Source organism: Charadrius vociferus, unplaced genomic scaffold, assembly GCF_000708025.1.
Source record: "Charadrius vociferus isolate BGI_N301 unplaced genomic scaffold, ASM70802v2 scaffold560, whole genome shotgun sequence".
Lineage (NCBI taxonomy): Eukaryota > Metazoa > Chordata > Aves > Charadriiformes > Charadriidae > Charadrius > Charadrius vociferus.
The window spans coordinates 463,597-490,720 of NW_009646459.1; the positions used below are offsets into that span (position 1 = coordinate 463,597).

The window sequence follows — 27,124 nt, forward strand, 5'->3', positions numbered from 1 at the left end:
TCAAATGCTGCTAACACTTTGGATACTTTCTTGTATTTCAGAGCCAGATCCTACAGTATCAGTTCCAGAGCGGTTTACTGTCTGCAGTCTACTTTGGTCTCCTCTTGCTCCTTCATTTGGAATTGCCGTTTCATTCGCTCTAGGGATGTATTTCTTTGAGGAACAATTTTTGCTTTTTTCACTAGAAGCACCACTGGATATTCTGCTACCATTACTTTTAATATGTACACTGGATTCAGAAAATGAATGCAGACTGGTAACCAATTGCTTTGCTGAGTGATATCCTTTTGCTTGTTCATTTTGTTTGATTCTCCTCTCAGAGAATGTTGGAGTACTATTTTGAGGCTTATCCTCCTTGTTTTGGTTAATTGTTTGAGCTTCATTTTCCTTCCGTGAGCCTGGCTGGTAATGTTGCCCAGCAGTCTGATGTTCTTGTATTTCTCTAAGTGCAGAGAAGGAATTATTCACAACCGTCTGGGATTGAAACGTGCCAGGAAGAGAAACTTGGATGTCCCCAGCTCTGTTCTGAAATAAGAGATTCCAATGAAGATACTGATGCAACTAGAGAAAAGAAATCCAGTATTGCAACTGCCATATACTGAAATCTGCATACCAAAATAAAGTCTTTACATAATACAGAAAAGATTCAGAGATAATAGCAATCACACAACCTTTATTACCTTTCAAAGCAAGCAAATTTCAGAAGATTGCTAGGGTGATAATGACACAGGGTAGGCCTATTACAGTTTCACATCTAGCTTGAACTTTATACTACAGAAATGCATCAGTTATACTGAAGCAGCCAGAGCCCAATCATGTTTATCATTCTGAAATACCTGCAATTCATTATGTTTGCTCACAGTTCACAGTAGTGTCATCCCACTAGTCCACCCCATAATACCTAGCTATTACAGGAATCTGAACTAACCAATACTAGGAGATAAGCATGACAGTCGTATAACTGTTAGTTGTAGCTTTTTGTAATCATCCTTTGTCACATATACTTAAAAAAACACTTTAATCTCAGGCTTCTACACATAGCTGAATTAGAAAAACAATGATTCAGAGAAACTGCATGAACTAGTTAATGTTACAGTGCAGAAAAGTCTATCAGCTGAAAACACTGTGGCAATACAAACTGTAACAAATGTCAAAGAATCTATAATGAGAATTGCTCTATTACTTCAAGTAATTTTAGCAGATTCAAAAAGCAAAACTGGAAATTGCTTTCCACACCATTACAAAAACCCAACACTTTTTACCATCATGTTTTAAAAGCTCTTGGTGTTCTTGAGGAAACTGGAACACTTAATGGAGAAGACATTGGGTATAAGGAACATACTGGAATGCAGAATGATTCTTAGCATGACAGTTTTATCAAGCTTGGACAAGGTTGTAGGTTGCCAGTATCTTAATTTTTAATTGCCTTAAAAACTTCAGCCTTGTCTTTTTTTTTTTTTTTTTTAAAGGGAATTTGAGTCTCCCTTGAAAAATTCAGAAAGTTTTCTATGTATTGGTTTCAGAGTAGAAACTAAAACCTTCAAACTTGTTAATAGTGCACACTTGTAGCTTCCTGAAATTCACAGCATGGCCCATGTAGAAATCTAACAGGACAGGACATATACACAGCAATTACTTAAAGGAATATCTGTGCTTTTCAATAGGCATATTGTAATACCCTCTACTATCATACTAAGTTTTCTTAAACCACTATACATCATTACTAAATGTTTCTAAAAAACCTACGCATGGTATTCTCCCATTTTTAATGGATGCATACCACTATTGGAAATTCGTATTTCAGAATAAGAAACAACATAATTACCACCAACGCTTTCTTTAGTACATTTCAAAATACTATGGTTTCTGTTCCAAATCATAATCACTTAAAAAGCTTGCATTTATCATTGAATTATTATGATCTGTATAAATACAGCTACAGCAAAAGACCATAATAATTACTTCATGGGTCATTTGGTAATCATTACTTTCAGTCAAATACATTAAATAGCATCAAGTGCATTGCCACTAGCATTCCCTCTATAGACTTACTTTGCTATTCTGGGTATGTTCTTGTCTTTCTTCTTCAAAAGACTTCTCCTTTAGCAAATTACCAGGCTTACTGAGAGTAGAATTCATTTGTGGATGCCCCAAAAGACCAAAATCTGACTGGTCTATCCCAGCTAATGCAGCAAGTTGTCCAAGTCTGTAAAGTAAAGTTCAATAGAAAATAACACAAAAAATTAGCCTGTGAAAGACCTACACATTCAAAACCAGAAGAAACAAAATCTGTTTGAAGCACTGAAGATAGTTTTTCCATTATTTTCTGAGAAGCCCAAAATAGCTTAATAGATGTGAAAGTAAGTAGCTACAGGTATTTTCCTATCTTTGTGCAAAGTAGCCTGCAGGTTCAAAATGGTCAGTCTTCACTCAGTGTTATGAGGTTAAGAATGAAATTCTCCCAGTTAGTATTGATCTCGGAGCGGGATGCTGGCAAGCAGATTCCCTGTTAGGCAGAACAAAGATTAAAACCCTTGTCATCCAAGCACAAGATTGGTGCACATCTCCCAAACCAGCATAATTTCTAACAGCAAAATCCAATTAAATACTTCACAAATACAGTTGTGTTGTTTCACTTGCCAGCTTAGAGGTTGGCCAAACCTACGACTTAGGTGTTTTAAGCCTCAAGAAGTAAGAAGGTGCAGCCATCAATTGATACCACAGCTTACTGAGAAGAGCAGTCTTTGTGACTGGGTTTCTGTATCTTTCAGAGCAGCTCCCTATTATCATGAACAAATGCAGGGCCCATCTGAAAAATTTATTTTTTATGTCATGAAAAGGCATTTTTCCTTTCCTCCAAAGTTTGAATTTCGTTTTTGAAGTAATGGCAACTCTACCAATTGATTGGCACAAAATCAGAAAACAGCCTTGGGATGAACTTTGCATTAAGTTACATTATTACAATTTGGAGGTGGATGGAAGCAGGAGGCAGGGAGGGCAAATAAAATCTTTTGTGGTCTTCTCTGATCATGCAGAGTAGACTACAATATATCTTCATATTATTCCTTCATTGTCCTGGACAAGATTGCCATGCCTGGCTATGCAAGCTTTACAAAACAGGTTTGAGAATTTAAGATTAAATTCTTTGACAAATGGGAAGGATGAACAAACCTCTGAGAAACTGCAGGTACAGTGGTAGAGCCTTACAGCAAACTTTCATCAATATTCTCTAAAATATTTCAAGTAGTAATAAATAATCCAGAATTTAAGTACAGAGGCCAGATTCATCTAGATCTCTGTACTTCATTTAGTAACGGGGAACCACGGCAAAAGGACACTTTCTGAAGCCAGTTCAACTGCATTTTGACCCTTTCATACCATGGGAATGCTAAGAGCCACAGGTAACCCAATAAAGACTTGAAAATATGCTTTAATAGAAGCTTTTGTTTCCTTTGGAATGGGCTTCTTGAAAGCCTTTCCCAAGGACAGACACATGAATTCAGCTGCACAGTGCTTGGACCATGTTTTGCCCACTGAGGAAAGACTGAACAGTAAGTACACAGTTAATTTTTCTTCCTTTGCTCTTTGCGAGCACAGTCCTAGAGATCTGCACGGAGAAGGCAGCGTACTTCATTGGAAGGATAATTTTGGAAAGAGATCTCGGCAGAAACAGTAAGACTTAAGTAAAGTGACAACCTACCCAGCATCTTTAAGGAGATCTAAAAAAGCATGAAACTTTTTGAAAGAGTTCTCAATGCTGCCTAGAACACCTTCATCTTCCAAAATCATGTTGGTTACTGAGTGCGCATGAAGAACCTCAGATAGGGAGCTATTTAGATTCTTTAATCTTGCATTTTCAATTTCCAGCTATGGGGGAAAAAAAAAAAAAGACATATTCAGAGCACCGTTACATTGACGTGTGTGCAGATCTGTTTACCCACAGCTGCAATTCTATGCTGCCATAGTGAAATTGCTGCAGGCACTCAAAACTGCTGGCTCAACACTGTCTTCAGTATGTACAGAATGCTGAAGAGCAAGTGCATGCAAAAACATTAGCTCACATATCATGTTATTTTGCATCTATTATACGACACACTAACACCAAAGAATTTATTTTACCAGTAAAAAACCTTAATGAAGGCCAATGCTCTCCTTATATTCATCCCTCTGTATCAGAGGGAATGTATACTACTGTATCTCCCCCCTGCACTGTGCATCCCAAAATTGAAAGGTTGAGATGATCCAATTTTTCTCCACATTGAACATCAAAACAAATTAATGACAAACTGAAAGTTAAATGATAACTGTAGGATATACAGGATTTTGTGTTTGTGGGAACCATTAACTCAGACACTCATTTAAGACTAGAGCTACGCAATCATTGCTACCACAGGCTTGCTTTCTTGTCTTTTATGAGAGAAGGACAAGAAATTATAAATCTGTGTGGTGCACTGTAGCTGTTAAACCAACATCAAAATGAACAATTTTACATACTACTGCTACTCAGTTTATCCCTTCTCCTGAGACAAGGTGCTAGTTCTAAGGAGTCTAGCATGATAGAGAAAGATTTCTTGCAGTGGGTATTTAGCCTAAAAAACATTTAAGTATTCAAACAACAGATATCCAGCATAGCCCACTGGTGCAGTTCACATTACAGGTGATGGGGATGGCCACACTGGAGGACTACAATGAACCTCGTAGAGTGCCGAGTCCTTTGTGGATATCTACTCCCTGTACTGTGGGGCACCACTTGTTGCTCAGGTTCCAAAGGGTACCACCACTTTTGTTCTATTCTAGATCACATCTAAGAATCAAATCCATTCATTTACACCATCTTAAAAGCAACTCTACTACAAGAAATTCTGCTTATTGATGCAAAAGGATATTTTTAGGTCAGCAACAATGGATGGAGGGGAAATGGACCTCAGAATTTAACTGTGACAAGTTGTTAGTTTGGTTCTGTCATAATGCGAAACTGCGCTTCACAACAACTGACAGCTATGGCCAACATGCTATGCAGAAAGCCATCTGACATTTTTATTGCCTGCAGAAACAAAACTTAAAAATCAAAGGGACAGAATAAGCCAAATTAAACAACATTTGCAACAAACAGCTTTTTAGTGCAAGTCATGATAAAGAAGGTGGGAGACCTCAAAGAACCATCCATCTGCTGCAAATTGCAAACAGATTTAATCACTTTCTCAAGAAAAACAAACATCAGGATGCCCCAGATCATAAGTAATATACCAAATGAATGAAACACATTTAAAGAGGAGCTTGACCCAGAGTCCAAGGCTCTGGAATAGTATCAGGAGAACAAACACACATTACTAAATGCAGATTTCATCATTGCCCTTAGGCTAGTAAATGATCCATGTGACTTTGAACTGAAACTCTGGAAACTACCACATTAGAGGTCATTGATAATTACTCCTAATTAAGCAAATGGATAGCTCGATTGGTGCCTCCTTTAAAAGTAGATTAACAGTTAAGTATCATTACCTCCATTATCCGTTCCTCAGCCTTTACTCTAGCCCTTTGTTCTTCCTTTAATTTTTCCATGCATTCTTCCAGCTCAAACTATCATAACACAGACAAACTATCATGAAATTTATCTCAAAATGTCAGATCAACATGCAATACTATACAAATTCAACATGTCCAATTAACAACTAGCACACAGCATTTCAAGTAATAATGTATCTTCTACAAAAATACATCACAAAGGTCTACTAGTACATAAGTCTAGGACACAAAAAATTAATACAGGAAAGTGGAAACAAGTACAACGCACTTAACAGATTTGCAATATAGCACAAGTCTCTTGGGCCTATGACGTTATCATCAGGCATGTATGTTCTTCTCCACTTCCTCGTCTTCCCCTTCACCTTTTCAAACCTCATTTTTAACTAAATGCATCTACCTCATCAAAAAATCAAGTTGGGCTCTAAAAATATCCTTAGTAGCCGTACCTAGATTTTCAGAATGTATTCTTCATCCAGGATTTTATTCCTTATTACAGCAGTAGGAACACAAGATTCTGAACTGTAAGAACTGTACTCTTTCCAATTGGTTTCACTTAGTTCTTCAGCAGAAAAATTGAGTTTTTCACCATCCCACTCTGAGTTAAGCAGCCTAGTGCTGAATTAACAACAACAAAAACAAACCCAAACATGTAACAAATATATTCTAGTCTTATTCATGAGATGCCTACACTTGTATTTTAACTTTTAGTTTTAAGTAGTGAATCTCTCGGCTTCAGTGAACAGTAGTCAGAATTTCATAAGCAATTACCATGTTTTCTCATATGATAGCAGTGCATTTGTCATCTTTAATTACAGCATCTGAAGTGAAAGAACAAATATGAATTTTTGCTCTTGCATGCCTAAACACAGTCCTCTGGTTCCAAAGGTGAAAACCGTTAAAATTATCAAGCCACTCTATTTTTCAGAGAGTAACCCATATGAATTAACAGTATACAAAGCTTCTTCATTTCTCTATACACCTTGTATATAGGCACATATATATGACACAGGACACTGCTTTTTGTACGCACCTTATCAATCCATTGTACAGAGAAACAAAGATCCAAATAGTACTGAAATCCTTTGTTTACTATTAAAAGTATGATCGTACTTCAAAAGCATGCTACTGCACTTCATATAAGCAATCAACTGAGAAGACTGGTGTGCAATAGAATGCATAGCAAAACTAGCCCTTTTACAAATGCAAAGAGGTACTTGCAGGTCTTGTAGGATGAGACGGACTTTTGCATCTGATTCAAAGATGCAGGTTCTAAAATATCCCAGATATAGCCCTCACAGTGACAACCACTCAGAGTGAAGATTATGTGTCTAACACTGCTGCCTAGTGAAGTCCACACCTAAGATCCCTAGATTAGCACCAACCAAGCTATCGCTGGAACTAGAAAGCTAGTCATATCTTTATCATCTGAACACACAAGAAAGACTCTCAGAGGTCAGAAGGTACAGAAAAAACACATTTCAAAGACAGTATTTGGGAAGACATTTAACAGTATCTAAATGCCATGATGTAACAAAATCACCTCCAGGCACAGGGTGGGGCATGGGGGAAATCTCTAAGGAGAACCCTCAACAAATATCACAATCTCACTGCAATCTACCTCAGAATGTGTGGAAATAATAGGAGCTAGAAATCCTTTTACAGATATAGAAGCACAGCACAGAAAGTAGTGACCATAATGTTCTACATTCATAACTTGACATGTAAAGCTGAAGTCCTGTAACCTGGCTTTGAAGATCAGTCACAGGTACCACAGACTTAATGAACTATTACGGTTCCATTTATAGTGTGTGTGCACATATGTACGTAAGTATTTTAAAGTTTCTAGGGGGTAGGGTTTTTTGGCAAGCAACTCTACTTTAGAAACCTTTGTTCTATAGTATTTTGTTGTGCACAAATTGTAGACAATTCTAAAGGTGATAGGACTGACCTTTTTCTTCAAATTACTGGTTTGTATTTTCAAAGGGCAACGGCTTAACAAATAGTTAAATTATCAAGATTTTTTAAACAGAAGTTTGGAGGTTTTGTAGTTCTGTTTAAACTTGACTTATCACACTGTAGATGTACACAATGTCTGATGGTTATGCACTGACTTCACAAAAAAAACCTGACAAACACTGCAGGTACATCTCCTTATAAGCAGTATCAGAAGCCTACATTTAAAGGAAGATGCCTTGCACATGTGCAAACATATACGTTTAATTTAATGGTGACAAATATGTATGCTTTATTATTTGATTTGCTTTTGAAAAATTCATTAGCTTACACGATCCTCTAGTCTTTGTGCAGAAAAAAAATATTAAAATACATCAGAGTTGTTAAAAAAGCTACAAGACTGAGCATTCTAGTAGTGTAGTCCAGCAAGACAGCACTGACAGCCTTTAAGATGAAGTTGAACAGCAAATACATCTGTAGCCCTCAGAATTTCTGTATGCAATATGACTACTCAACACTAAACAGAGGTATAAAACTGAAGTTTAAAAGCTAAAAATATAGAAAAACCAGTAACTAATTATCCATGCTTTCCTACTTGATTACATTGTTGTCTTTATTTTTTAAAAAGTTATAGTGCAATCTCTACTTCTACATAATTCACATAGTACTAATGTGTAGAAGAGTTAACCTTTAATACAGTTAGCAGGGTAAGTTCACCATTTATATCCCTAGTTTAAATCCGGGAGTTTCCTCAACTACACCAGAGACTATTCTGACATTTCAGATTTCCTCTAGTGGAAGGAAAGAATATTTATCACTTCTTATTTTTCATTTAAGCAGAAATTAAGCTTTTCATTAGCCAAGGGATTTTTTTTTTTTTTTTTAAATGTAAACACAACTAATATTGTTGCACTAAGTAGTATGCCTAAATCCCCCTTTTGAGCAGGATGCAGAGAAGTTCTCAAGGACTTGGCATACTAAAGTCAAAGTCTGGTCATTTAGTCACATCAAGGGATATTTGGGGAGTACTTTTTTGGCACGGTGGCAGTTTAAGGATTTCCCACCTCTTACTGCTTATTCCCACTCGGCAGTCCCATCACAGTTCTAGCACAGCTGGTTGTCCCACTTTAATGAAAGGCTGTACCGAGGCCTGCTACAACCAGCTACACTGGATTACTTTTCAGCTAGATCTGTTCCTCGGGTCAGCTCCCCACTCAAATAGCTCTGTAGTAAGAGCTGTTTAATGACAGTATCTAAGCCCAATTAACGCAGATAAAAAGGGTCCTCTACTTTCCCTCTCACATTATCAGCCAGAGACTTCTGCCACTTATCATGCTCCAGTTCTAGAACGCACCCAATCACATAAGCCAATGTGAGTCATTACAATGGCTGAAAACTAACGTGGAAAAATATCACATAATCACAGAATGGTTGAGGTTGGAAGGGACCTCTGGAGGTCACCTGGGACAACACCCTGTTCAAGCAGGGCCACCTACAAGCTGCCCAGTACCATGTTTAGACTTTTTTTTTTTTTTTTTTAATCTCTCTTATGGAGGGAGACTCCACAACCTCTCCAGGCAACCCGTGCCAGTGCTCAGTCACCCTCACAGTGAAAAAGTGCTTCCTGACGCTCAGAAGGAACCTCCTGTGTTTGTGCCCACTGCCTCTTGTCCTGGCACTGGACATCAGAGAAAACAGCCTGGCTCTGTCCTCTTTGCAGCCTCCCTTAAGGTATTTATATACATTAATATGATCCCCCCTGAGCCTTCTCTGCTCCAGGCTGAATAGTCCCAGCTCTCTCAGCCTTTCCTCATAGGAGAGATGCTCCAGTCACTTAACCATTCTTGAGGCTCTTTGTTGGACTCTCTCCACTATGCCTATGTCTCTCATGTACTAGGGAGACCAGAACCAGACCCAGCACTCCAGGTGTGGCCTCTCCAGCACTGAATACAGTGGAAGGAATCCCTCCCTCCACCTGCTGTCAATACTCCTCCTAATGCAGCCCAGGATGCCATTCACCGTCTTTACCACAAGGGCACATTGCTGGCTCGTGTTCAACGTGGTGTCCACCATGATGCCCAGGGCCTTTTCTGCAACACTGCTTACCAGATGGTCTACCTTCAACATATATGGGTGTATGGCCTTGTTCTTCCCCAGGTGCAGTACTTAAACTTCTCTTTGTTGAACTACGTGAGTTTTCTCCACATTAGCAAGTTGAATCAACTTGCCTTATGATCAAATAAAGATGAAGGACACGAGAGAAGACGACTGAAGCAAGAAACAGAAAAGCATGAAGGGATAAAGGGGAAATAGACCTCACAATTCAACGATGACAAGTTGTTAGTTCAGTTCTGCAACAACGTGAAACTGCACTTTGCATCAATGTAACAAAATGGATGAGTAAGGCACAGAAACGGTTTGAGACTGCTTTGAGACTGCTTAAACAGTGCTGTCAGATATGGAAACATGGCCTAAAAAAGTATTTTGGTTTTCAAACTCAGAAAATCAGGAAAGTCTGGAGGTTTACAAACACAGGAAATTTAGAACCAGTTTTTGGGTAGGTTCCTAAAATTTGTAGTTTTACCTCCCAGGAAGCTCAAATTAATCACAAATTATCCCTTCCTTACAGTTGCCCTATATGTAATATCACAGGTAACGCTGACAACATAGGCCAATAATACAACTCTTCCCCAAAGCACAAAACACTGTCTGCCTCTTCAGTGTACCCAGAAAGCAACTTTCCTCCCTCTCCAAACACCAAGAATAAATACGTCAAGTGTTTCCTGGAAGCACTGCACTTGCTGCATAGAAGTTTTCGGTGCAATATCTATGGGACATGGAATTCCATGATTCTAGACACAATGCTCTTGATGAGAGTGTTGAAGTCACTGCACAGCACAATGTCAACATATTACACACAAACAGTAGTATGAAACCACCTACAAAGAAGAAAGCCTCGATACAACTTTAAGCAACATGTAAAAACCTTGAAAATCTGCCTGAACAAAAGTGCTGAAGAGAAAAAGTGTAGGCCTAAAGAAAAATATATCTGCTGAGTTGTTGTTTATGCAGTATTTGTACACTCCTTTTGCCTTCCACAGCAACTCTAAGCCACCCTAACTCTTCCATGACCTATAGATCTGCAACAAGTTAAGTTTCAACTTCACTTTGCTTACATGAAGAGAGCTGTATGGTCTTAATATTTATACACATGAACAGTTCATTCACCCAGTGTGATGCTCCATACCAACCACCACCAAAACCAGACTGACTATAGGTCTTATTTTTAGCAGTATTCGTTTGGAGGCACTGCAGATTCCCCAAACAAAATTCAAATCCTAACACTTCAGAAGCAACTCAGTTATTCTGCCTGAGGGTGTTAGTTTATAATAGTGCTAGATTACCTCAGCAGCACTAGTGAGCGACTAAAATATACCCTTTGTTTTCCCTTCCTTTTATAAGAACCATCCCTGTCAACATTTGCAGCGACAGTCAGTCTTGCTACTGCTAGCTTTTTATGACTATCAAAGAAGTGGAGGGAATAATAAAAGCAAATGAAAACAGTTTGTTACCAAGGTCTATTATAAAATAGAGTTTTAACATACTTTCAGGGTTTTGGGGTTGTTTGTTGTTGGGTTGTTTTTGTTGTTTGTTTGGTTGGTTTTTTTTTTACACAACAATCATTACAATATTTTGGCTCTTGGAAATAATATTAAATTACATTTATAAAGGAAATACCATAGGTAATAACATCGATCAGAAGATTTGTGAACCATGATTCAAGACTGGAACAGAGAAATCACACATATTGCAGCTGTGTGTATTAAGTGAAGTTCTCCCTTATTATTATGAATCGGATTTGACAATATGCTTATAGTGTACACATCCTCATTAGAACTATTCATAGATTGGAAATCCAGTGCATATTTAACACACATCTTTTGAAACCAAAGTCTGTCACATAGTCCAGCATAATTAAAACTTATTCAGAAATCCTGCTCCATGACTGGTTATCAGCTTAACCATAATTTTCTGAATAAAACATGGTTTAATTGATATAATTTGCCTTTATGGAGTTTACAGCACAGAACATGCTTCTTACCTGTAACTGTTGATACTTTGTTACGTTAATCTTATCTAACGATTTTGCCAAATCAGGATGATGGATAACATCATCTAAATCTTCTGTGTCTTCAGTTTCAGATGTAGAAGCACTTTCTACTGTCACTTTCACAGGAATATCTGTCTAATTACATCATAAAAGAAAAACACACCCACTCACAGCATTACACTATGCAATAAAAATCCAAGAGTAAACAGTACCAAAAGCTTAATTTAAATGCAATCGTTTCCCAGAGTCTCTTACAATGCATACACATTGTCCAGCTATGCAATTTTGAAATAAATTTACACGAAACAGTATTTTTAAAAAAGTCATATGTGTGCATATATTTGGCACATGTGGCAAGGATTTAGTGGCAGCATGGTGGCCCCAGTGCAGCACAGCCAAGGCTGCCTCAGGCCAGACCCACCACAGGGCACGGCCGAGCCCTGCAGCCGAGTCGGCAGCACCGTGGGGAAAGCCTATTTAACAAAGGGTAAAAACGCCAGACAGGCAGAAGAGGAGGCAGGCAAAAGCATGAGAAAGGACAGAGAGCACCCCAGGCTTGGAGGAGGAGGAAGTGCTCCCTGGTGGGGCAGATACCCACATTCCAGCCCAGGTAAGACCCCACGCCAGAGCAGAGGGGTGGACAGCCTGTGTCGGAGCAGGTGTCTCCCAAAGGACCACAGCCCACAGGAAGCCTAGGCCAGAGCAGGGGATAAGCATGCCGGCTTCAGCAACCATCAGACCCTTCTGTGAGCCAATTTAGTTCATTACTACACACTAACACACTCCTCCAGCTTTTCTCTGGTGGGTGGGTCGGGGATGGGGGCGGAGATGGAAACGAGATGCAAAGGAGAAGGAAGAAAAGGGATTTTTTTTTTTCCCCTGGTGGCTTATTTACCGCAGCAGCTCACAGATGGGTGCAAACACAAGTATGTAGTCCAATAGCAAAAGGAGGAAAGAGAGGAAGGGGGAAGCAGGACGTTACAGAGAAAAATGCTGTTCACTCTCCTTACTGCCTCGGGGGGGATTATGCCCATAATCCAACCCAGCTTGCTCATAAAGCTAAGAAACTAAAATATACTGATACAAAAATGAGAGTGAACCAAGTATCAAAGAAGTTTCAAACAAATTCTGACGTAAGCTATTATTTAGCAATTCTGTGAGAGAGAAACTTGAAAAGTGTGTTGCAGTCTTAACTTTTAGAGAAGACTCTGTTGAGAACACCTTATTCTTTTTTTCAGGCAGTCATCTATTAAATAAACCATCATATGAGAGAAAGAGTACCTGAATCTTCACTGGTAATTCTTCAGTGCTATCCACTGGCCCCCCTCTAAAGTTAGAAAAAAAACACTTTTGAGAAAAGTAAGTTTACAATGTCACCATTGCTACTTCCATTTCCAGCAAAGGATTCTAGGACAGGTGAAGCAGTAAGAGTAAAAACAGCATCAGAGACTGCACTATAGACCCTCATCACTCGTTACATCCTCATTTTGTTCTGTTAGTTCTCCTACTTAATCATGAATTGGAGCAACATTACTGGATGCTAACACTAATATCTTCCATAAGAATCTTGCTTAGTTAATTATTATGAAGTAAAGTCAACAGGGAAATTTGATGTTAAGCATTTTGAAAAACAAGTTTAATAAAAATAGTTATGATAGAGCATTAAGTATGAAGTAAATTTTTGTTTAAATATTTATGTAGCCTCCATTTTGAGAGGCCAAGTTCTAGGGAATACATTAAAAAACAAAACAAAACAAAAACTTTCAAAAGGAAGCATGACAGCAATATCATGGCTTCCATATGTAACAATTTTATTTTTTTAAAATCACAATAATTATGTTGGCATTGGGGGAGATGGAGCAGAAAGAATAGGTCGAAAAAATACCTAGGCACCTTGAATTGAATGCCAATCAACTATACTACAAGCTTAGAAAACTAAATTGCATCTCCGGCTATGATAAGTCTGATAAATCATCAGTAAAAAAAGAACAAGCAAGAAAGGTGAGTTGGTTGTGTGGATTTTTTTTGCTACACCTGACTACTTCTATGGCATCAAATTATGTCTTTCTGTGTATTTTAAAAACTTACTGGAGTAGAATTTATGTAACATCCTTGAAATCTATGTAAATAGAAAAAAAATATGGATGCAGTAAGAAATTCTGTGTTTAACTTTAAAATACATATTTTAAAAAACTAACACTGCGCCCTACCACATTTGTTATGCAGGTTTTATGCTTTAGTATTTTCCCTTGTACTATGAAAACCTCACCTGCACCTCTTTGCACGTTCTGCAGTCCGCCAAGGAAGGAAGCCTGTTGTGCCTGGTGGTAGTGGTTTTGGTGAGTAACTATCTTTCACAGACGTATTTTTTTTCCCAGGACTTACAGACTTTTTAGATGGTAATCCTGTATTGAAGAGCAAGAATAGGAGAAAAGAGAATTCATTATACTTAGTTATTTACATAAAAATTCACAGCATATTGTTCATAAGTAAAACCTTCTATGTAATAAAAGGGACTATAGGAAATCTACTTTTCAGCCTGATTTTGCTGAAGTGTTCAAAACCTTTTGTTTTGCTTCTCAAAACCAGTGGTGGACAGCTTACCTGCTTGCAGTTATAAGCTAGTATACTTAACTCCTATGTTAGGTTAATGTAAGACATGCTGTTATTCAAAAATGGAAGCAAAGTTTTGTAGCTAAAGAGATTTATTCACATTACTAATTTCAGACACTTACTCCATTGTCTCAAGCAGGAGCTCACAGTCCACGTAGAAAATGCGGCTATCTATGTACTTCAAATTGCCCCCTAGTGGCTTTAGTGTGAAGAACGTTGGTTTTGTAATTGGTAAAATGCGTGAGGCTAAAGCTGGTATGCGTGTTGATTGCTTCTGCAGAACACCAGCAATATTTTCACTTAAGAGGAATAACAATGAAAAATCATGTTTACTAGTCCAGTCTGTTGTTGTTGTTTAAAGCATACACTAGCACTCAAAGTAGATTCAAAACAACTACCTAGTGTGGATGATCACTCTACCCCAGGTTCTGCCTAAGTAAGAAACTAACAAGCCCAGAAAACTGTTCACCTAGTATTTCATACAGTTAAACTAGTGAGAACTCAGGTTATTGTTTCTGAGATCGACAAAACATCTAATTTTGTAATAGTATATAAATGCATAAATGTGGTAATGCAATTCCAAATCTCGGGTTGTTGTCAACAAGTAAACAGGATAGAGTAGTCTTCACCTCCCTCTCTTTAAAAAAAAAAAAAAACCCAAACAAAAAAAACAAACAAACCAAAAATCACCACATATATATTTAAGTCAGCCATTTTCTTCTTCCATCACCCTGACCACCACAGTTCATTTGTACAAAGACTTCAATTTGATTTATGCTTACCTCTCTGCTTCCAGATAACTAGAGCAAAGATGAAAGACAGCCAAAATGTATTACAGTGACATTTTTAGTAACTTATTGAAAAATATTTAGTGTATTGCAGCTATTAGTACTTAATTATAAATATTCAAGATACTTATGTTATTTTAAACATACTATTTATAACAGGTTTACATGAACATTAAAAAAAAAAAGATATCTTAGAACATTTTGTACATCATTAAAAAAAATAAAAACAACACATGCTTGTTTGTCCTGGCAGAGGACAGTCTGCTACAGAAAGGCTACAGCATCAGAAGAACTAGGCAACTTACTACTGCCAAAGCTTCCTAGAAGCGAAAGTTTGTGGAGAGGATGCACTCAAAATAAATACATGCAATGCCTCTGCATACTGAAGTCAGCACATCCTACCATTTTTCCAGCCACATAACTAGCAGCACTAAAAACAAGATCAAGTTTCCTGCAGAAACCACTGATGGTAGAAGACATTATTGAATTAAGAATAAATGGAATTTTTTTTGAAGACAAGTATTCTGCAAAATACTGACATTTACATACATCATATATTTTATAATTAAAGCTCTTCAACACTGAAAGAGTAATTTGTAGACAAAATTTACTATGGTCAGAGAAAATAAAGGCAGTATTACCAATACGAATAGTAGCTTTTCCTTTTCGACCACTTCCTAGGACAATAGTTCTTTTCTTTGTTCTAGTTTTCAAAGCATCCTTGGAAGACGGAGATGTCAGCCACTTATACTGGAATTTTTTTTTTTTTTTAAGAAAGAAAAATTGCTTTAGTAACTGATATTTAAAAAGGTGCTCATTTAGGACTAGAAGGGTTTTTGTCAGATATATGGAGAACACTGCTAGTTAGCAACAGCTTAATAATAAACTGTAAGATTAAGGAGAAACAAAAATCCCACAAAGCCCCAATTCAAACGCAGATTCGCAGATTCAATGCGAGTCTGAGTGCTACATTACCAGAAAGTGTTCCCAGAACACCACTATAATATCTCATCCAATATTTTCCTTTCTCCTGTGCAAAACGCTTCTCCTTTTATAGTAAAAAAAAATGGCATCAACCCTATAAAAAGGAAACTCTGGCTTTTGCTTTTCATTCTCAGAAAGCTGGCTTGCTAGGAATGACTGGCTCAGGCCAAAGTTCTCCAGAGTAATAAGAGCTTCCCTAACATGATTTTTTATTACCAATAAAGTTATTATTTAAAAAAAAAAATATGAAGTTTAATTTTCACTGCCTGTAATGAAAATTCATCTTTACACAGTAAAAGCCTCCAAACTAAAATTAAGACATAGTGATAATCAAAGGTAATTGCTGTACTTTAAACTTCATTTACTTGCAGCAACAGCTCTATTCTTAAAGGTTCCCCTTTTCCCAGTAAAAGTTTTATTGTTCCAAGTAGATTTTCTTATTTTTCAGTGTGTGTCAAGCTATAGTTAGTACAAAGTCTAGCGCTGAAACAGCTGTCAAAGGAAATGCAGTTGATATTAACACAAAGCTTATCTCAGACAGTCCTAAATCCCACATCAGAGTATGAGGAACAGTATGCCAAAGTTATTCCCACCTAATGCACAGGGAAGATTAAAATGTCATTACTGTGCTCTAACAGACCAAGTTTAGTCCAAGTTTATAATTGGCAATAAAGACTTTTTTTAACAAAAAAATTTGGACTCAAACAATCCTTGTGTAAGTTTTGCTGGTCCTACAGCTGGATCTAGTTCCTAAGACAAGTGAACTGTTCATTTTAAACTAAAAAATAGAGTAAAACTAAACTGTAAACTTCTAAGAGCAAGAGCATCTTAATTTTGTTTTACTACACACAAAAGAGCAGCTACACTAGGTTAAACCTAATGGTCATCTAACCCAATAGCCTGTCTCTTGTCTAGCTGCCTGCTGCGTTTGTACATCTAAGTATAAAGACAGCAAACATATTAAGACAGTGTTGAAAAATGACTAAGTCCTTCAGCTGAGACTATGAAAGCAATTTGTTTTATAGACGCCTTTAGTGGACTTCAAGTTATTCACTCTGCCTCAGAATCTACACAAACTTTCGCCACCTATTACACCCAGTCATACCTACGATTACAATTCACTATACTAGCTACACAGTGCTGCTAGGATAATACAACTTTCCTCTGGTTTAGCTGCCCATCAAATTTAAAGGCATCAGTTAGCAGCGGGCAGCTCTTCTTGCAAACTTGAAAACCCAACCCAAAAGGCAGGCACCTACATGCTATAGAAAAGAGAAACAACCAGATTTTATGCACAACAGGATGGAAGGGCTGCTGTGGCTGGTATCCAGTAAGCAAGTGGTGACAGTACATTAAAGACTATTTGTGGCAGCCAAGACGTGATCTTTTGTAGTTGTGACAGCTTATTATTATGAGGTCATTCAAAAGCCCACCAAACTTCTCTTTGTACACAGCAGCACCTTAATGTGTTTTCTGCAAAAGCAAAAGCATGGAGTTGACACAATGGGTGCCATGATGAGATGGTACAGAAGGCAGCTCTGCCACTTCTCAGATATAAACAAATTCGACACTTTACTGAATTTTACTCATGAGAATTATGACAGTTAGCCTTTGGCAGGATAAAAAGCTGAAACTAGAGGCAGATGAAACTGGAGACAGTATAAGAATAACCATCCATGCAACTTTTTAGTTATCTGTGGGTGAGATACAGTATGAGTTAGGTCACTTGCTGCAAGAGTAAGTGACAGATCAATTTCACACAGAAAATTACATCTTAGACCTTGTATTCAAGAAATCCCTACACATAGGCTAAACTTAGTCCAATCTATTCTTCATTTTCTACCAATATGAAACCCAGACCTCTAGCAACTAATAGAGGTAAAAGAAAAAAAAAATCCCTACTAAATTAAATTTCAAAGATAGGTACCCATGTTTTCTCCACTACAGAAAATGGACCAGCACATCCCTTTAAAACCTCACAGGTTTGGAGGCAGTACACAGATTACAAAAGGGAGCAATGTAGATGCTAACTGACCATATTCTGTCTGACAAGCTTAAGTTACAAGAAAAAAACATCACTATTTTAAATTTGTAAACTTAGTCTATAGTGAATCCTGGGTTAAAAAAATCATGAAAAATCTGAAAAGTAAGTGAAATTTTGTATTACATTAAAGCCTGTTAAAAATAGACTGAACCAGAGTGTTAGTTACATCCAGAATTTAGAATGTCATTAGGACTCTCACAAATACACTCTTAAATTGTTTGCACTTGTACGTTGTGGTTTTTAACTTGTACAGCTGAATTTTGACTACTGACAGAATGAAGGAACAGTCCTTGCAGTTCTTTCTGCAACAGAGCTCACTGACCCACTGTTTGTCTTCATTAACACCTCTGATGATGTCCTAATTTATTCCTTGAGTTTTAAAGAAAAAAAACCCACACAAAACAACACACCACCACCACCCACACGCAACAAAACAAAACCTCACATTGCTGACTTTCAATATAGGATTGTATCAAGACACCACCTCAAAGAAACTCGACTGTTTTTCACTTCATAATATCCAGGCTTCTGTAAAAGAGCTCAAAAACAACTGTAAATCCTAGATTAGGGTAGTAAACATTTCAGTTTCAAAAGAGTATCAACCTCAACATCAAATGTTTGTGTTCATCTTGCTAAACAGGTGGATTATCCCTTTCTGAGTGTCTGCACTGTTCCCATGATAAACAGCAAATGCTATTTACAACAGCCTACTCCCCAGAGTTTACGAAACAAAGGATCTAGGCTGGTGTTATTTGTGGAAGAAGCAAAGTTACTTAGCAAGCTGGTGGTCAGTCCTTTTTAATTTATGTTGTTAACGAGATATGAAGAATTACCAGCATCACCACTAAGACTTAAGATACTGCACTGCCTGGATGAATATAAACCAGATGTCTTGAGCTGAGTGATCTTTTAGTATATGGGAGATTCCCCAGACAGTTGCTTCTTTTCACAGTTCAACTTTCCAATCATCTTGAGCATCTCCAGGCAGATGCTATTTGCATGTGATCCCTGCAACATTTTGCAAGTGTTGCTTGCATCTGCCAAGGAGAAACAGTACTCCTTCACAACCAACCTCAATTTCTCCAAAAAAGTCTTTAAGAGATTGAAGTAGAGAACTGTATTAATCCTCAAGGAATTATACACACAAACTTCTCAGTTTATTAGATATTCCCTACAGATCCACAGCTGTGACTTTTAAGCCTTTTCAAAACCAAAAGACCAATAAGTTCCAGATCAAGAACTGGGATTGTTGCAGCTCAGTGGAAACAAGAACAAAAGTACACTCAGATGTTTGCTGTGTCCTTCAGGAACTGAATTTGATTTCTGTGTTATAAACAAAAGACTCTGTATTTAAACAGTATATCTAATCATAAATGGTCCAGATACTCAGTTTATGCATATTACTGTAAACTGTCTATGGACTATTAGATAAAGATGGCAAGAAGTACTGTACTTTAACTAAACTGGTTTCTTAGATGGTTAGCATTGGAAAGTATAGTCTTGAGTAACTTTAAAAAAATCTTAACTATGTAAATTACTGACAAAAAAACAGTTTCAAAATAAATTGTTTTAAATTTTAAATTGTGATTTCCTTTACTTTGTAATAAAAAGGTATTACTACCATGTTAATAAGAAAGACATGCCATAGCAATATTTACTTAACATTCTATCGTAATGCCCAAGTATATACAGGCATTTCCATTTTTCTTTTCATTAAATGGCTATCCTGGTTTTATTACATTACATCTTAAATTACATAAGAAATCATACAAAATGCCCAACACAGTCTCACGTTGCTGCTAGTGTTTTTAGTTTTTCCCTTCATAGTGTTTTTTTGTTTGTTTTTTTAAACTGCTTAAGAGTCAGACTTGTGTTTATATCTAAAATAGCTGGTTTAGATTCAGTGAACAAAGTTGTCCTTAAAAAAAAAAATGCAATGGCAGCTGCAAAGAAAACCCCAAACTCACTCCGAAATGTCTAACACGTACCTCCGAATTAGCACTATTTCCATTCATAAGAACTCTTTCAATAATGTTTTTCATCATAACGTGATCTGGAATGAATTAAGATATCTTATTAAGAATTTCCTGTATGAGACAAGTATTTCTGCAAACAAACCAATCATTGAATAAGCAGCAGACATTACCTACCTGGCTCCCTTCCCCCATTTTAACAATGTTTAGTAAAATACTGTTGCAGGTTTTTTCCTCAAAAGCAGTTTATTTATCCCCCAGAATTACTGGGGAGAAAAAGAAACAACAAACAAATCACAAAGACAACAAAGGTAGACACAGATACATACCAATTAATGGATTTTTTCTTATGTCAAGTACCACTAATGTTGTGTTAGTTTGAAGAGCATGTAACAATGACCTTGCTCCTTCACTGGATATTCCACACTGCTGCAAATCAAGTGCTAAAATGTTTAGGGGGGGTAAAAAAAAAAAGAAATAAAACATTCAGTGGTGTAACCTGTTGTCAATATCTAATACAATTATACCACACCTGCTGAAAACCTCCATTTCACAGAACATGAAGCATGAGAAGAGGACATGACGGTAATGGCCATGTGTAAAAACAAGAATATTACTCCCAGAGAAGAAAACTAGAAATCAGTATTACAGATCAACATTAAGAAATAACTGCTAAACTACTGCAAAGGAAAGAATATAAAAATCCCATTTAAGTCACTCTTCTTGACAATTCCTAGTAGATGTAATATTCCCAGGCAGCAATTAAGTCAACTGCCCAACGTAACAGCATATGTACAAACACACAACTTACATCTAAAAAGTCTGAGCCAATGCTTCTACAAGTTCATTGCTTGCACACATCAGTAAGTTACGTGGTCTCCATGAAGTAATACTATCATGGCTTTGTCATTTATTTCATGTTGTGCATGCACAGTATTACAGAATGGTTGAGCTTGGAAGGGATCTCTGGAGGTCACCTTGCCAAATCACCCCTGTTCTAGCAGGATCACTTAAAAAGACCTCCCAAGGATGAAGACTCTCCAACCACTGTGGGCAGCCTGTGCCAGTGTTCGATTGCCCTCACAGTAAGACAGTGCTTCCCAATGTTCAGGAGGAACCTTGAGTGTTTCCGCCTATGCCTACTTCCTCTTGCCCTGTCACCAGGCACTGCTGGAAAAACCTTGCTCCATCTTCCTTACAGTCTCCCTTGAGATATTTGTATGCCTTGATGAGACCAACCCTGAGCCTTCTCTTATCCAGGCTAAACATTCTCAGCTCCCTCAGCATTTCCTGAAACAAAAATTGCTCTAGTCCCTTCATCGTCTTAGTGGCCCTTTGCTGGACTCTCTCCAGTAGGTCTAGTTCTGTGCTGTACAGGGGAGCCCAGATGTGGCCTCACCAGTGCTGAGCAGAGGGGAAGAATCACCTCCCTCAATCTGCTCGCAAGTCTCTGCCTAATGCAGCCCAGGACACCATTGGCTTTCCTTGCCACAAAGGCACTTTGCTAGCTCATGATCAGTTTGTTGTCCACCAGGACCTCTAGGACCCTTTCTGCAAAGCTGTTTTCCAGCCACGCAGCCCCCAGCGTGTTCTGGTCCATGGAATTATTCCAGCCCAGGTGCAGGACTTCACACTTCCTTTTGTTAAACTTCACGAGGTTCCTATCAGCCCATTTCTTAAGCCTGTTGCCCCTCTGGATGGCAGCACATCTCCACCTTCCCAGGGATCTAGGTAAAGCTGACAAGCCTGTTGTTCTATGGGTCCTTCTTCCCAGCCTTCCTGAAGATAGGAGTGACATTTGCTATCCTCCAGTCCTCAGGCAGCCTTCCCAATCTCCATGATCCTTCAAAGATTACTGAGAGTGGCGTCGAAATTACATTAGCCAGCTCCCTTGGCACTTCTGGATACATCCCATCAGGGCCTATGGACTTCCGTATGTCCAGTTTGCTTACGTATTCTCTAATCTGATCCTGTTCCATCAGTCTGCACGTTATCTGTACACCTGGCTCAAACTATAAAACAATTTCACCAGGTAAATGCTTGATTCCAGAATGATACAACTTACACCACCACCATTAGACATTTTGTACAAATATACTGTAGAAAAAATTACTTCTCCAAAATACTAGAGGACAACAGTAGATGACACAGTAGTATTCAGACACTTTGAAAATTCAAAAGAGGAAAAGCAATTTCTTTTCAAAAAATATTACTTTTTCCTAGCTAAACAGTGAGTTACTATTCTGGCACCATTTGCTATAACTGACAATTTAAAGTTTTCTGCCTGTCTCTGCTGTATCTTAAAAGTCAATATTCACAATACCTTTTAGCCAAAGGTCTTCTCCTAGACAGTCTGCAAAGGCACTTGCTCCTCTATCTCCAACAAGCATGTTGCAGTTGAAAGTAATCCGCCTCAAGCCAGTCATATAGTCAAGCTCAGGTCTCCTGTAACGCAGGCTTTCAGCCCAAGCTTCACCATGTCTTTTCATTGCCTGGTGCTTTGCAAACAAAGAAGCTGTTACCAAGTGCAAAAGCAAAGCTATTATTGATGACAAGAAGATCACAAGTTATCTTTGTAACATGTTTAACAGCTTGAGTGATGATGTAAGTTATACTATTTCTGAGATCAAGAAATACAAGTAATTTTTAAATATTACAATAGTTAAGTCATATTTGTTCTGATCATCCAATTCGCAAGGCAAATTATTAAATATGGCAACAAAACATCTTATTACCTTCTTTTGGCAGACAGACACTTTCAATGCATCTTGAATAGGAAATACACCCTAGGAAATTATGTGCTTTCATGCCAACCGATGTTAACATTAATTAGAATATTGTACTAGTCACAAGCTTACTACTCAGTTAATCAGGAGTTTCTAAACTGTAAACTCAATTATTCTTACCCAATGCTTAAGAATACTTAAGACATTTTTCAAAATTTGTGACAATGAAAGAAGCACTGTCCAAAACAGGTATCAGGCATTTACAGCCCTAATCGTCATTTAAAGAAAATATATCAGCCTGATCTGTTATTTGTTTAACTTATGTTTACTAAGAAATACCATATTTAAATCCCACATCAGTAAACTAAACTACTTTTGGCATACAAAGTTACAAATTTCAGGACTATTCACATACTTTGTGAGCAGCAGATGTGAATACTAAAGTATTTGGTGGATTTAGAGCTTGAAAGTAAAAGAAAAAAAAACGTATTTAATTTCTTGTGAACCATTTGGTTCTAGGAAAGGTGATTAAATTACCTTTAATACATTTGCTATATGTTCTGCCCCTCGCCATGTGAGGCTACATCCTGTGAAGTCTACATATCTGATAGTAGCTGAATTCTTTACACTCTGACAGATTGCTGAAGAAAAGAAAAGCATGCATGTTATCTACATACACCACAGCGAGATTATCAGCACACACCTTTTCACTGCCATATTAGGAAGCTGAATCAGCTTTAATAGGCAAAAGCCTTGACAAAGAACTAGTGTTGAAATACAAAATATACTTTAAATACATTTAAAGTGTTCTAAGATTATATATATCTAGTGCAAGTGTTTAGCAAAGACTATCTGAACATGCTAGAACGTATTTTATTTCAGTTTACTTATATAAACATGAACAAATCAAGAAAGAGTTAACCTCAAACAAATACTATGACTGTTGTTTTAAATAAAAGTATAAACATCATTATAAAGTCATACGGCTATTTACTAACATCAAATGAAGAAATTCAAGTCTTTAAATGTTATTAACTCATGTACAATAAAGTGAAGATTGTTATTTTAATCACTATAGACAAGTTTAAAACAGGAATGGAAATACAGGAAAACCTTCTTACCTATATAAAGGGCTAAAAAAGACAGAAGTATATTTACACACTTTTGATTCTGAACTTACTTTCTAATCCTCTATCTCCAATTGGACAGTGGGCCAGAGAGACACTCTCCAGAGATGAAGCTGTGGCCAAGCCCTTCAGAATAAAAACAACGTTTGTTAACTGACTTGAAAAACAAAAATACAAACAGAGAAAAGATCAAGTCACCCAAACTACTCAGAACTCTTTGTGTTCCCTACAAGAAACTCTAGGCCTTTCAGAGGAAGGTCAAAACAAGTGAACCTTAAAGCTCAGTTTAAGCTGGTTCATTTCTTTAGCACAGGAGGAGCCGTAGTCTATGGGCACCAAGCAGCAACCTCCTTTCCTAGAAGCCACTCACAAGCAAACTGGAGAGTGTTCCAAAGCATCTTGAGGACCTGTTTTTATCTTCTTGGTGCCCCATAACTCTCCTTCTGTCATGTACATGCACAGTAGTTTCAGTCACAAGCATAAGTTATACGCCCTAAACACATGGCAGAAATGTTGCTAAGAACTTTCTACTAAGCCTTGATGAATCAGGGCAAGGGAAGGTTATGTGATTTGACAGGTTCAGCGAGACTAGGTTACACTAAATGTCTCAGCAGAATCATTCATACGATAGGTAACACAGGTATCTTAGAAGAACACCCTTGTCTGTCACAAATATTTATAAAATTTAGTTGGTACTTCTCTACGTTCTAAGGATATTTTCCATTTATTTGTATACTGATATATTCTCACCTTTGTTAAAAGTATTAGATCTCTCTCCCTCAGAAGCAAACCCTGCAGTTCTAAATTTTTTAGTACATCTGATATACTGAGACAGCCTTTGACAGCTTTGCATAGTTGGCCAGTCAAGTCTTTTGATCGAATTGCTGGAATTCTCCTTCTAAAGTAAGTTTTATATCTTTCAACACCTAGTAAACAACAAAAATTACACATCAGTAAAATCCAGTCCCTATTGGCTTAAAAGCAGTCATAATCACCCCTTGCTTTTTTGCTGCTTTTCTTACATAGAAGTAATTCCTTAGTTATTACAATTCCTCCCCCCACGTATTCAATCACACAAAAGGTTTGTGCAGCAAATTCTAATATGCATACATCAACATATTTATCTTTTACAGCCATTGCTACAAACCTGATTCTCCAAGACCCTGTTGATGGAAACTTCTTATTCCAATAGAAGTCAGAGTCTTATTATGCCTGATAGCATTCAGAAGTGGTGCCCAATCAGCAGCTTTGATGCTATCTACAGTTAGATCAAGAGCTCCCTGAGTGAGGTTAGCCTTCACAGCTTTCAGGGGGACAGAGCCTTGAAGAGCACAAAGATGTTCATAATGTGAGTAGAAATCCAGCATGCATTGTCTTCTTATTTTGACTGACTCAATCATTTTTTCAATGTGATAAATGTCTCTAGAATAAGGGAGAAAAAAAAAAAGATACAAACTTTTTGCAATGTATAATTGATTTTGCAACAATCTCAATTTAACATGCATACCCAAAACATGAATATGTTCACGCATATTGTATAGCATTTACATGTCTTTGATGTGGCAGCTAGAATATTGGCGTCTTGTGATTATCACCACCTGTGCAAGTACAGCTGAATGAATAAGGGCATGAAAAAAAACCCGACAAAACAACCCAAAAAACCTGCATTTTTATTTTCCCACACAAACAAGTATACCCAAAACACAAAAGGCCTAATGTTCAAGCACGAACTGCTGTAAAGTTCTTGTTTTCCTCTTAAAATTTAATTTTGTACCGCCAGCATCTGCAGACCCCTGAAAGCCTTGGACACTCCCTGACCCAACATGAAGGGATACAAATGACTATTCCATAGAGAACGAGTTGAGAGCTTCTCTGCTACTTCAATCAAAAGTCTAAATTCTCATAATACAGAATAAAAAGTGTGTTTTCCTAAAGATTCTTGCTACTGCATACCTTATATACTTATCTCAGCAAATTTAGGAAAGCACTTTTCCGGCATAAGTCTTTGTTACGTATTAGTACCCATGTAGCACAACAGTACTAAATCCCAAGTAGAATAAATAATACTATGGCATACCTAGTAAGAGTAAGTAATTTCACAATCTCAGTAGGAATATTTGTCTGTATATTTAGAGGACCCATTTATCTATTTATTTATTAATCAAGATGGCATTAAGTGTCCCACATGGAATATCAAACAATGTTCATATTGTGAACATTTTTTCATATTGTTAAAGACCAGAAAGCTTCAGCCAATTGTCTGAAACATTCTGATACCAACATGGGACAAGAATGTGAACAGTCATCTGTAAGAATTTAATTTAGAAAAAAAAAAATCACATTATTAGTAGTTGGATGACTGAAACAATAATAATAGTGGGAATAGAAACTCAAATAATAGTTCCTCTATGCCCTTTTGCTTCTTTTATTTTAGCTCTGATCTACTAGCATCAGATAATGACCACACTGTGGCCAGAGGAACAGAAACTGACTAAATTATAATCCAACACTTCAGCTTGAGAAAGTGACCAGGAATTGTAAAGCACCAGTGACTCCAGGTGATCTATCAATGTGCAGCATACTAGCCTTTTATCTCCAGAGCTGACCAATGTTCTTTCACTGTGACTTTCATTGCAACACCTGAACACCACACCTAAAACTGAAGCAAAGAAGGGAGCTCCTGGCCCTGGCTCCCTGAAGTTTAACCCACTTGCAGGTAGAAAGGAAAACTAATCAGACCCACAATAACTTCCAACTGAAAAACAACTATGTGAACTAGAACTCTTCTGCATAGAAACTAGTGCATCTGTCACAATCCTAGAATATCTTGACTGGCCCTGAGAATGTATACAGGGAACAAATATTTACCATCTCTTTTAATACGGAAGAAAGAAGACATTAGATAATACTAGCTAGGAACAAATTAAAGTAAAAAAAAAAAAAAAAACAAAAAAAAACAAACAACCAAAGCACATAACAAAACTGAGAAATCCAGTTCCATGCTAAGAGTTTTTAGGCAGCTGTAAGTTTACAGCGATTCAAAAAACAGCTGGGTAAGTTTACAGGGAGGCAAAAAAATTCCATACAAGACGACTGACCACAGAAACAATGACCATACCCCACACCCGGAACAGCAAGACGCACACAGGAAGCTTCACTACATGATTACTCTGTGCTTATGCGCTTTATTAACCATGGCCTGGTGGTCTGCTGGGGCTAAACACGTTATTTGGCCTGCCGGACCACTGTATTTATACAGCATCCACCAAACACACGCAA

General features: G+C 37.5%; 1 protein-coding gene across 1 annotated transcript; it reads right to left on the bottom strand.

The window, feature by feature from the left end:
* On the bottom strand, positions 1-25,245 carry CEP78 (centrosomal protein 78kDa). The gene is made up of 15 exons (XM_009882677.1): positions 24,993-25,245; positions 24,596-24,771; positions 23,899-23,971; positions 23,256-23,359; positions 22,316-22,490; positions 20,322-20,435; positions 20,008-20,072; positions 15,633-15,741; positions 13,860-13,995; positions 12,872-12,917; positions 11,582-11,725; positions 5,503-5,580; positions 3,701-3,867; positions 2,053-2,206; positions 1-525 (listed from the first exon to the last, which is right to left on the bottom strand). The coding sequence occupies exons 1-15, from the start codon at positions 25,243-25,245 to the stop codon at positions 1-3; spliced, it is 2,319 nt and encodes a 772-aa protein (XP_009880979.1).
* Between the last annotated feature and the right edge of the window lie 1,879 nt (positions 25,246-27,124).

Excerpts from the sequence above, each read along its gene's own strand:
- CEP78 (XM_009882677.1), bottom strand. The coding sequence starts at position 25,245 with ATGATTGAGTCAGTCAAAATAAGAAGACAATGCATGCTGGATTTCTAC. Across the intron at positions 13,996-15,632 it reads AAAAGCTACTATTCGTATTG|GATTACCATCTAAAAAGTCT; the intron begins GTAATACTGCCT and ends TCTTCAATACAG. Across the intron at positions 526-2,052 it reads AACATACCCAGAATAGCAAA|AACAGAGCTGGGGACATCCA; the intron begins GTAAGTCTATAG and ends CTCTTATTTCAG.